The 12,114-nt window shown below is 44.5% G+C and overlaps 3 protein-coding genes across 4 annotated transcripts; all 3 read right to left on the bottom strand.

The window, feature by feature from the left end:
* Window positions 1-505: 505 nt before the first annotated feature.
* Window positions 506-3,728, bottom strand: BDCG_04286. Of its 2 annotated transcripts, XM_045419942.1 has the most exons (5): window positions 2,871-3,728; window positions 2,751-2,808; window positions 2,654-2,660; window positions 2,422-2,582; window positions 506-2,317 (listed from the first exon to the last, which is right to left on the bottom strand). In XM_045419942.1, the coding sequence occupies exons 1-5, from the start codon at window positions 3,034-3,036 to the stop codon at window positions 1,000-1,002; spliced, it is 1,710 nt and encodes a 569-aa protein (XP_045280826.1). In that variant the 5' UTR covers window positions 3,037-3,728; the 3' UTR covers window positions 506-999. The 2 variants fall into 2 exon arrangements, with proteins under 2 accessions (XP_045280826.1, XP_045280827.1); XM_045419943.1 differs by having other exon boundaries at window positions 2,422-2,660.
* A 2,452-nt stretch (window positions 3,729-6,180) lies between these two features.
* Window positions 6,181-8,752, bottom strand: BDCG_04287 (small monomeric GTPase). The gene is made up of 2 exons (XM_045419944.1): window positions 8,264-8,752; window positions 6,181-8,161 (listed from the first exon to the last, which is right to left on the bottom strand). The coding sequence occupies exons 1-2, from the start codon at window positions 8,455-8,457 to the stop codon at window positions 7,315-7,317; spliced, it is 1,041 nt and encodes a 346-aa protein (XP_045276141.1). The 5' UTR covers window positions 8,458-8,752; the 3' UTR covers window positions 6,181-7,314.
* A 1-nt stretch (window position 8,753) lies between these two features.
* BDCG_04288 (uncharacterized protein) lies at window positions 8,754-12,081 on the bottom strand. Its single transcript, XM_045419945.1, has 5 exons — window positions 11,628-12,081; window positions 10,771-11,562; window positions 10,184-10,673; window positions 9,528-10,120; window positions 8,754-9,472 (listed from the first exon to the last, which is right to left on the bottom strand). Exons 2-5 carry the CDS (start codon window positions 11,116-11,118, stop codon window positions 9,389-9,391), a joined length of 1,515 nt encoding a protein of 504 aa, XP_045276142.1. The 5' UTR covers window positions 11,119-11,562; window positions 11,628-12,081; the 3' UTR covers window positions 8,754-9,388.
* Window positions 12,082-12,114: the final 33 nt, after the last annotated feature.

Below are 12,114 nucleotides of genomic sequence, written 5' to 3' on the forward strand. Positions count from 1 at the left end.
TTTATAATTTAATATATTTCACTCTGTAAGCTTTTTCTAAGTAAGTAAGTAGTAATATAATATGAATTACTAAGATTTTAAATATATTAATATAAATAAAATAAAATTATTTTAATATCAAATAAATACATTAAATGAAAAAGTAGTTAAAATAAATAATTCTATTAATAAGAAATTTTGAATTAATAGTATTATATATAAAACATATTTAATAATCTGTGAAAAATATAAAACTTAATTGAAAAAGTTACTATCTAGTGAAAAAGTTATATAGTAAAAGAATTAATAAGTTAAAATATTTAACTTAATAGATACTATTTTATAAGTATTATAAATAACTATAAAAAAGTAATATTATGAAAAAGTAGTATTATATATAAATTTTAATCTGACTGTTAAAAGTATACATAATTTTACATATTTTTAACTTTGTTAATTTCAATTATAATCTCTTACTATTCAGTTTAATTACAACTGAATATAAGATGTTTTTTATGTAGTGAATATTGCATAAAGTATATAAAATAATGCAAGTGAATCTCTTACAAGAACTTCTATGAAGTTGAGCATGCAATTGAACACACTTTCAAGCTTTTTCACTGAAAAGAATTCAAACAAGTTATTTGACTCATTTGTCACTGTAAGCTGTCATAGATCTCATTGATCTCAGTATCAGTTTGAACAGGACAGCCTTGTCAAAAAAGAAAAAAAAAAAACAAACCAATAGAAGGAGATCGAAAATGATGATAATTGCACATAGAGAATGAATAGAAATTTAAAAATCATAATCATGTAGTCGAAAGTCAGTGATACAAAACCGTAGGCTGCAAAATTTTGGCAAACGGCAATGCATGTATTGATCCCTGGCCCAAACCTTCAGCGCCTCTTTGCTGGGGCTTATAATGTAGCCCCGAAGGGGAAAAAAAAAAAAGAAAACCAACCAAAGAAAGGAGCAGAAATCCAAAAGAGAGCATAACGTTCATTCCGGCATCACACCTCTTAGAAGAGCCAAGACACAAAAGTCCGATAGAAGAACCCAGCCTTCTCATAACTTTTGGTCTCCGCCGCTTTTCTTGCTAAAAACTCAGCCTCCTCACGATCGATCTTGTCCTTTCCCGTCCACAAATCAGCCTCATGAGGCTTCACACCCGACGTTTTATTGTAAAATTTGTACCCGAAGATGAGAATGAGGTACAGCGGGACACCCAAGTACGCTGTGATAAAGTTCTTGTAGTCGAAATTTCCGTATGTGTCCGGGTCATGAACAAACACTTCGAAGTTCTTGGTAAGACCGATGAGAATGCAGAATGCGAGGGCACCGTATGAGCCAAATGAACCGAAGGGTGCTTTAAAAGCGAGCGAGCTCTCTGGGACACCTTGTGCTTTGCGTGCACGAATGAAGCAAATGTGTGTAACAAGGATGGAGATCCAGGTCAGCAGCCCGAAAATGGTAACTAGGTTAACGAAATAGCCGAACACAACCTTGGAGTCGTTGGAAACGTTCATGTATGCCAACAGAGCAAATAATGCAGACATGCCCAGCGCATAAATGGGAACACCTCTCCGGTCCGTCCTGGCAAGGATCCTTGGTGCTTTCCCCTCCCGGGCGAGGCCGTAGATGGTTCTTGTCGCGATGTACAAGTCAGAGTTGGCAGCGGAAAAGACGAAAATCAAAATGCACGCATTGAGAATTCCAGGGAGAACTCTGATACCGGAAAGTTCGATGGCCACAACGAATGGGGAGGCAGCAGCGGAACTAGATGATTTAGCCGCGAATGCAAGTTCTCTCGAGTTATATGGAACCAACATTCCCAGCAGGAACACGCTGAGGATATAGAAGAAAAGGATCCGGTAAAAGGTGAGTCTAATAGCGCGAGGGATGGTCTTTCGAGGGTTCTGAGCTTCCCCTACAGTAACACCAACGAGCTCAGTACCGAGGAAAGCAAAAGTTCCCGTAACCATGGTCGACCAAAATGCAAGGAAGCGGCCTGATGAACCCTCCTTGATATACGTGTTGAAAGCACCTGGATCCTTCCAGTAGCGGAATCCCTTTCTGTCATGATCCGGGCCTCCACCTAAAGCAAGGATCAGAGACAGCAGTATCAAGCCGATGATGACGATGACCTTGAAAGAGGACAACCAAAATTCGAATTCTCCGAAAAATCGAATGCCGAAGTAGTTGATACACACTATCGTGACCAAGAAGACCGTAATCCAAACTCCTGGATTCACCCTTTCCCTGTCAACCCAGTAGGAAATCACTAATGCGCCTGCGGTCAGTTGGTTTGGAGTAACGATGATGTATTTACAATAGTATCTGGCCACGGCTTAGTTAGCTACTAGTTACGGAGTACACTGAACTACCTTTAGCGAACCCTTGAACAATGAAAGTGGGGCCAGAAATATGGGGCTACTACTAACAGGTAACCGAGCGCAAAACCTAGTGCAGGATCACAAAAGCGAACAGCATAACCGGTAAACCCTGAGGGAGTGGGAAGCCATGCTGCCATTTCGCCAACTGCGCACATAACGACATACACGATGAAGCCGACTACCGAATACGAGATCAAAACAGACGCAGGCTGTAAAGAGTTAGAGATTCCAGTCCTTCGGACATTGCGCACGCCATCCTTCAGGCATAGCAATCACTTACGCCAGCCCTATACAGCAGGAATTAGCAAATGCCAAATAGGAAGATAGTAAGAACTGTGTGAATGGACTATAATCAATATAGCAGAAGATGTACTTACTTTGCCAGAGCAGAACCTGTGCCAATAATAAGACCAGTCCCAATGGCACCGCCAATAGCTGCAAGCAAGTTAGCCTTGTGCAGTGCAAATAATTGCAAGCACGACAAGATGCAGCCGTACCAATCATAGTAATATGCCGAGCCTTCAAGCCACGACGCAGGGCGACTCCCTTCTCATCCTCATCAACCACGCCCTCAGGCTCCGCAGGGACATTCTCCTCAGAATATTCATTCTTCACTTGGCTTTCGACGGACGAAACATCCTCTTTCCGACTCCAGTTAGCCATGCCACACAGGGTAAATCGCACAAAAGCACACTGGCCGTTTTGGGTTTTTAATGGAATGGCTTCAGGAAAAGGACGAGAAATGCGCTTCGTTAATTGCAGGTCAGATATGCCAGTCACCGAAAGAGGAAGAGGTGAATTTTGTCAAAAGCTTCGAAGTGCCGAGGACCCGGGTATTATATACACCCAAGTGCCACTGGTTTGCCTTCTGAGGAGAGCCCGAGGCCATGAGAGGAGTTAAAAGTTAAAATCTAGCGGGTTTCTTGTGCTACCCAATCTGGACTTAAGTTCTTCTTATAGCGAGAGTCAGTGGCTATCAATGGTAACGTCAGCAAGGGCAGCGGTTTTCGAACTTGAAGCATGCGCCTTGTTCGTAAGTTAATGCTTTGCAACAGTCCATGTGTCCTGGTTGCCTCTGTGTTAATCAGATCCACGCACAATCACACTCTTCTCCAACACTTGACCAAATATAAGGAAGGTATTTTTTGTTTCGCGTATTCTTAAAGCCTACAGCGGGGAGCCATGCTACGGCTGAACCTATATTTCCGTGGGCGGGGGAAGAGTAAAACAGTGGTCAGTGGCCAGTGGCCAAGCGGGCAATTATATGGCCTCTTCCCACGCCCACTCACTCGCCGGTGCAGCCAATAACGATAATCACCAGATTAAAAAGAAAAAAATGGGCACAAGGGAATTTCTTATTTGTACTTGGTTTCCCAGGGCTTTTTCCAGGCTTCTTCCAAGTGTTTATGACCCCACCATGTGTTTGCCCTACCTAGATACTCAACTGGGCTCAATGCTGGATAGCCTTTCTAATATGGATTCGGGGTAAATATTGTCATACAGTGTTTCCCGCGCTGAAAGAGCAATGCTAAACCATCTAGCGGTTCGGAATTGGTGTGGCTGGAAGCAAGCAAATCATGTTAAACAAGATTCATCGGTCCACCAATGCGGAGATACTACGGCAGGCCCCGGAACACAATTGGTTGGTTCGATTATTCTTCAGTCGTTCTAAAGCACTTCTTTGCCTCATCGTGCGGAGTATCTTTTCTTGTTAATCTTGGGAACCACCCATAAGGGTGCCATGTTGCGGAGCCGTTGACAGAAATGTTCTTGTTCTCGCTCTGGATCTTGGCCGCGTTGAGTTTTCTTTTCTTTCCGTATCATAATGGAGGACAAGGAAGACATGTATGCTGAGGCTAAATCCGTTAAGTAATGAAGTCTAATACACCAACCATATCAAGAGAATGGAAAATCCAGGGGCTAGAAATCGGTGACCTAAAACGCTTCGTGAAGATCTATTGCATGAAACGTAAAAACTCTATCCAAAAGAAAATCCACTCGAAAATAGGTATGGCAAGGATCAAAACTACTAGGGTACTTTTGAAAAACAACAAAAGGTTGTTCACCACCATGGACCCGCTCTTCTTGCTTGCCCTCGCTCGACCAGGATTAAGTTATATGCTTATGATTTCAAAATTCCCAACAAAATGCCCCTCTGTAGGCGCACTGATCTCCATACAAGTATAAGCGAAAACCGTGAAGAATTTTTGGCCCGCGGGGTAACGAGAGTTGCATGACCAATTATCAGATGGACTACATTATTTTATCTCCTCTTTTCTCTCCCCTTTCACCCTTTCACTCCCTTGTAATCTGCAAAGTTCATTGGTTGGAAAACTTTTGGATGATCGGTAAAACTTCCCTCCCTAAAATGTAACATTGATGCGCATATTTTGGAATCATGCATAGCGCGTTCGTGGAAGAAGCAATTTACCGGAGACCCGAGGGTATTCAGATTGCTGGGTTCCCCAAGGGGTGCCCAAGTGGTTAGGATATACCCGCTTCAGCCATTCTCCGAAATTTATACGCAATAGGTGAAAGAGGGGGGGAAAGGGGCAAGTCTCTTGTCGGCATGAGAACCACTTTTCAATAATAATTCTAACCAAGTAATTGGCATCCAGGCAATCTGCAAATCAGAAAACGTCGTTCTGGCTCAATAATAATGCGAAAACTGTAACATAAATACCGGCTTAATTGCGGGGAACCTGGCATTGCCTTTAACCCGAGCCCTATACCAATGCTTAGGAGTGTATACAGTGCCATAGACCCTGTGGAGTTATTCTTAATACCGGTAACCACGGATATGGAGGGCGAGGCAGTCGAAGTAAGCTTAAGAACAAGCTTGCCGAGCCGCACTATAAAATGCTTAAATCTCCAAACGCGCTATCAACGCACCGAAAGGGACTGCCAAGCCTCCGTAGTTGGCGAGCTATCATTTTCGTTCATTTCTTAAACCTGAACAACTACAACTTGTAAAGAGTGTTTTGTGAGTTGTTTTTTGGTTGGTTATCATCAGATCAGTTACGGCGTCAAACAAGCAATGTGCAGATTGACAGAAGTTAATTCATCGGTCTGTGCCAGCCTTGTTTCGCGGGTTGGGATAGTCGGATGAAGCATGGTTAATTTTTCAATTTCGGGTTGGTCGGAAAATCAATATTACAATATCAATGTCAACCCGAGCGCAGCTAAAGACAAAATGCACGTACAGGGATTACACAAAAACCAAACACGTCGGGATGTATGTTTCAAGAATGTGGACGACAAACAGTTCATCTGAATTATTCAAATGTCCATCCTTGAGTCCAGACTTACTTGATAGATAGTGGAACTTAGGGCTCTTCATTTTCTAGCGTAGAGTAAACATGTAATCATCTGCAGGTTTTGCAATGAGACGGTGGTTTTACAATATTAGAGGGATTTGCGCGCACATCAGTCTTGGCACATCTAAACAAAATGTTGTAGGATTATTCTTCTTCTTCTTCTTCCATTATACTCATATGCAAAAAGAGCTTATGGCAACGTCCTTATGTGATGCTAATACAGGCCAAGAGTTGGTTATACAGGAGGAAATACAGGTGTTGAAACCATACAAAGATGACAAGAAACATAGGAAATACAAAGAGTTGAAAGTAAATTTATGTAGTTATTTAGTACACCCCTGTATTTTTAAGTTCTGTGGGTTTTGAGCCCACACACCCACACCAAGGCGCTGGCATGATCACCCAACCTCATTTCCACTCAATGCCCGCTGATTTAATTATCTAATATCTCTTAATGAGTTAAAAGAAGTAGTTATTAAAGAGATTATTGCATGATTATACTGTGTATATTATAATCTAGCTAGCAACAGCTAATATATATATGTGAGTGAGTTAGATAGGTTAGAGCTGGTGTAGAACCTCCAACAACCAGATTAGATAGACAGTGATAACTTTAAACTTCTGTGTGCACATAAGATTTGCAGTTTTTTACATATTAATTATTCGGAAGCCAATTACTGAGCTAAATCCAATCCTTTATAGCCCTGATGAATTTAGTAAAAAGTATGCTGTAACTATGTACGGAGTATAAATCCCTCGTTATCGCAGTAAGTTCTCGGGAGCGCCGGGAAGAAACATAAAAGTCGGAGGCCGTTAGGACGAAGCTAGTAGTTATTCATCAATTTTTATCGCTCAGCTTGTTTCGGGTCATGTGTAGCCCGAGATGAACATCTACCTGGAAGGGCTGGCATCGATCTCCGCCCCCGTCCCTTAGTTTCACCGCGCAGTAGGTTTCGGAGAATGTAGCAAGCGTTGAGCAGTTGAAACATAAGGCTGCAAGGATGTCCTCTCATCAAGCAAGTAGTCTCGCCGCCCGATCCTGTTATTCGCCCATTATAAGCGGAGCAATTCGCAGCGCATCTCCTATCTGCGAAGCGGCATATTAGGTGGACGGCTGCTATGGTATGAGAAAGGCCACCTATTGGAGAACACAGAGCTACATGGCTTGAACCATAAGAAAGAGAAAAAGCAATAATAAAAAAATAAGAGAAAAGGGCACGCTCCCGTGGCGTAGTTAATGAAGCATATTGATTACATTACAATGCGAATTTTGTCTGGAAAAGCCCATGATTCTGTTTAGGGAGCAAACAGCAAAGGAAGAATTGAAAGAAGAGGCTTATTCTCGAACATGTTACAAACAGATAACCAATTGACCAAAAGAGAAGGCTTTCCCATAAAGGAGTTTCATACATACCAAACCCTCACGGACGCTCCCACACAATTCCACGTCTATACTTCCGTCTAAACAATGCTCCTTCTCCCCATCCCCCACAAAACAAGAAAAAAAAAAAAAAAAAAAAAAAAGCCAATGCAAGGATAAAATATTCAGGGTATCTTTATACATAATTATCTTGTCTGACTAGCCGTCCAACGCTAATATACAATCTCCAACACGAGATTGGGGTTATCTACCCTCTGGTGCCTCGGGTAGCGCACCAACACGGCCATTTGTCACGCTACCCTGGGGAGGAAGATCCGCATAGGACAGGGGAAAAGCATCGCCCCCGCCTGATGTTGACGCTTTGCGGAACGCTTCACGGGCAAGCATGGTATTGAGAACAGCGCAGTTATAAGCGGCTTCACCTGGTGGGACTACGACGAATATATATGTATTATCGGTGAACCGACCTAGGAACACATTAAACTGCGGTGTCTTGGTATGCATAACTAGAAAACTCGCTGATGCCGGCGTAGTATGCGTATTCCTAGCAGCGCAATGCTTGAAAGCCTTCATGATGTTCGAGAGGCGTTCGTGACGATCAAATATAGGGTTCAAACGGCCAACCTCCGATGCAACGGAAGTGACAGTAAGGAATGTTGATCGCTCAAATAATATGATCTCCTCAGCATCGATCTTCTCAGCGAAGGCTTGTAGGAATCGTTCGATGACAGAGAGGTTCGGGATGAGCTTGTGGACAATTCCTGCCCATGCCTTGTATAGGGACTGGTCCCATATACTACTGCCGAACGTATCTATTGCGAATGACCCAGATCTTGCGCGGATAAGAGAGGAGCGCTCTTCATATATTCGCTGTCGATGTTCCGTTTGGATTAAATCGAGTTTGTGGATAAGGCAGAAGACGAAGGCGCTGGGGCTGAATTCTTGAAGGGCGGTTATGATAGCAAAATAGGTGTCGAGGTCGCGTTCGACTTCACGGGATTCGATGTCGAAGACGTAGATAAGTACAGCGACGTCGGAAAAGATGTTCTCCCGTTGCGATGCGAGATAAGTCTCCATGAATGCATCTTGCCTGGCAATCTCGTAATAAGCCAGCCGTCAGAAAACGAACGGCACCATCAATCAGTGACGCTCAGGAGCAGGTATGGGTGTTCCATCCATTGCAAAAACTCACCCGCCACAATCCCAGAGATTTAAAGTCAGGTTTCCCATGAACTTGACATGACTGTGTTCCACATCGATCGTAGCTCCTAAGCGGCGGACATCCTTGGCTACATAGTTGCTGAATATGATCGAGCGCATAGATGACTTCCCCGAGCCACTCTTGCCCATGAGTAGGACCTTGCGTTTCTTCTTTCGCATATCCATTGCTACCGTGCCGTTCTTTATTTTGAGAATGCGAATAAGCTAGGGCAACCCGAGGTATTATTGATGAGGAAGCTAGATGCGCATATCATTGAAGCTTTTGCGGGGGAAGAAGCTGGGGTAAACGTGACGTTGCGCTCAGATGCTCCTGGCCTCAATCTTGGCCAAACACCCAATTCATATTTAGGGTGGGAAGTTGCGCATTCGGTTGTTTTGTCCCTATGGTATGCTTCAATAGTCAGACCAGACAGTATTGACATTGGTTAACATTCGAGAAGCTGGGCAGTGAAATTTCCCAACCTTGTTGACGATAGAGGCACGTGACTTGCTAATTCCCGTCGAGTGTGAACGATTCTCCGAATCGCTCTGCTTTGAATGTTATTCGCGTTACAGAGTATATGCCTACTGGATTCCTATAAAATGAGTGGAGGCCGCGTTTTCTTACAGAAGAGGTGTCACGGAATGGGCATTTCACAAATATGGCTCACTCCTGCTTTAAACGCGCTAATTATAGGTTCGCGTTTTCCATCAACTAGCAACTTGCTTTTCCCTCCCTCCTCTCCTACAAAAAAATAAGCAATGACAATGAGCCATGTACGACAATGTCATTGGTCGCGGTCCTGCATGTATATGTCATTTAAATATGAAGGGGATCCACATAGGGATTCAGCAATCCAATATTTTGCAGAAGAAAAAGTTCTGTCCAGCACCCCTCAGCAACGCTCAATCTGAATATCCAAAAAGGTGGCAACTAAGAAAGTTGGGGAGAATAGAAAAGTATAAAAAAAAGGTAAGGAAATAAATGTCGTCGAAGGAGCCCAATGAGGAGTTATCATTATCATTAAATAAGGTCCAATGTTGTCACCGCGAAAAAAAAAAAAGAAAAGAAAAGAAAAGAAAAGGACATGAAAAACGCAACAAAAGGATTTCAGTGTTAAAAAACAGTTCCATCGGAAAGAATCATAATTGGGGGCTCTTTAGTGTTTGGCCGAGACACCTCCGCAATTTCGCGCCCTCCCTAAACGACATATTAGTGATGTATTATGGGGCACCTCTAGATAATCATTACTTACCTTCCAAGTTCCGGCCTCGAGCATTTGAGCGAGACATAAACGCTCCCCAGCCGGTAGCTCTAATAAACTATTCACTTCCGCAAGCAACTCGTCCAAGAATCCGACTGTGAGAGCTCTCCATTCCACAATCACGTCATCGTCGGCCGTGAAAAGTGGAACAACTTCCACGTTTGGTTGACCTTTGATCATTGCATTGGATCTATACGCCTGGAGCCCTCGCTCAGCGTCCTCGGGCTTGAGGTTCAAGAGGCCCATATCGATGAGAAGTCCCCCGTTCCGATATTCAGGTAGCCCCGTCAAAAGTTCGGTCCCAGAAAATTTAATGTTCATTACTTTTGTCATCGGAGCCATGAGCGAGTAGCAGAGCCATTGGGTCAATTTGTGGAACGGAATAATAGTCTCCCAAGGTTTCGCTGCGGGTGACGAGGATAGAATGGAACAGGGCCAAGCGTCTCCGATATAAACACCATCAATCTGGGTTCGAGACGGGGGCCAAATCGACGATAGGCCGTCCATGAGTACGGACCACAGCGTCGGAATGGAAATGATAGGTACGGATGATGCGAGGGTTGTATTGTGAGAAAGTAGGTAGTCTGCAAATATTGGTTAGGATAGTGGAATGAAGGATTGTGCGAGAAGCATATTAGACTCCATACCCAGCATGTTTCCTGGCCTTGCATTAGCCCCGAAAAATTCTTGGTTGTTCAATGCTTCTGACAACCGTATCAACAAACCAGCACGGCCTTCCAGCCCAGGCAGTGTATTCTGTTCGGAATGTTGCATTCCTTTCGCAATTAAGTCTACAGTGATCTTTTTCAAGCCCGCGCCGTCAACTTGGCATGGCTCTGTGGGATCACTACTGAACAAGCCAGTCTTGAACATCTCTAGGCTTGCCACCGCAAGACCTTCACTTCTTCTATAGATTTTCCCGGATTCTTTAGATTTATACGACCACTTACTCCCAGATCCAGCGTCTAACAAGACAGATACGAGAAAGAGGTCAATCAATCGCCTGGTCCGTTCGAACGTGTCAACGGTACTGGGCCATGATTGTAGGAGTTGATTGATTCGAGGTCTCCCGCCAATGTCAAAATGATGCCAGCGTCCATGGGCAGGTATGGCATGAAAATCCGGTGCGTAATCGCGCTATAAATTTCCGATCAAAGAATATCAGAAGGGTGGTGACCCAGGCAGGCAGGGAAAGAAAACTAGATGGAGATGGTGGAGATCACCCTCCACGTACCTTGATAATAGAAGCAACGTATTGAGCTGTGCCTGCAAACTTGCTAAAATCGATGTCGAAATGATTCAGTTGGTTCCTCTTCGCTCTCTGCATAACCACTTTCGATCGCTGGCGAACAGCATGGATACTTCGTAGATACGCCGCTGGGTCTAAGTTGGGGTCTGGTGGGGGTGCGATTGGGACTTCCGGGATTGGCACAGATGCGCCATTTACAGTCTTCATAGACATGGGAACCTTCAGCGATGCATTTGAAGTTCTTGCACTGCTGGATGACATAAAAGACTCGCGGTCGTCTTTCTCGTCGCTGGTGGACAGTTTTGAGTCTTTCCGGCGGAACATAATAACCATGGTAGAGCGCGGGAACGCGCCACAGTTTCTGCGAACAGTAAGAAAAGAGGGTTATTAAAGTTCCACGGTCGTAACCTTGAAATGGCAGGCTCGGAAGGGCTAGGGCTAAAGAATGATATGTATCTCGAGAGTAAGTGAGTCAGTGGTGGCGGAAGAGAGTGAGGGAAGGAAACGGAGTAGAGAGATGAGGCGATGGGCGAGAGGTTGGTGGTTGGTGGGGAGGAGGAGGATGGTTTGAGGAGGCACATGCGGGAGAAGGCCCCAGATATCTTCTCCTACCGCCGCCGCGAGATAGCGAGGGTAATGAGCTCTCAAAACCCCCGTTCAACGACGAGGGGAGATCAAATTTCATGGAACCTGGTCAGCCCCAAGAGAAATTTGTAACAGGGAGGGCCGGCTATTATTAAACCTTCATTTGCAACTTCGAAGTATGGGTGGGTGACTCTAAAGTGAGTGAGATTGGGGATCTGGCTAAGTGCTGAAATGCACAGGAGTACGGAGACACTGACACTCGATAGGCTCACTAACTGAACTACGCCAATCCCTTCTCGTTGGAACATCGAGGCTGTCTAGAAAACATGAGTGGAGGGGAGGGGGCAGGGCTTGGTTTTCGAACTACAGAGGAGGGAAACTCTGTCCGCGCCTAGTCTGCTCGCCTAAGCTGTTGTCGACTCATCGCGGCCCAAGGTGTTGTTTTACCTTCATCCCCGCCATCATATCATGGATGTCGGACTTATTGAGTTGCCCCAACTTGTTCACGTGGATTCGAAACAGTTCAAGATGAGTTCTGCAGAAAAAGCCACGGTCGAAGCATGCTGTCACCGCAACGCCAGCAGACAAAACCTAGAGGCGAAACCCAAGAGTGCGTGTGGAAACGCTGGAAAATCTTGGGGCCGGGAGCCCATCTTCCCAGGCCTTGACCCCCCTTCCAGACTCATGCTGGTGGAGCCTGTCGAGTTTCGGCTCCAATGGTGAAATGCCTTCGAAGAAATTAAG

Source organism: Blastomyces dermatitidis (genome assembly GCF_000003525.1).
Source record: "Blastomyces dermatitidis ER-3 genomic scaffold supercont1.4, whole genome shotgun sequence".
NCBI classification, from domain to species: domain Eukaryota; kingdom Fungi; phylum Ascomycota; class Eurotiomycetes; order Onygenales; family Ajellomycetaceae; genus Blastomyces; species Blastomyces dermatitidis.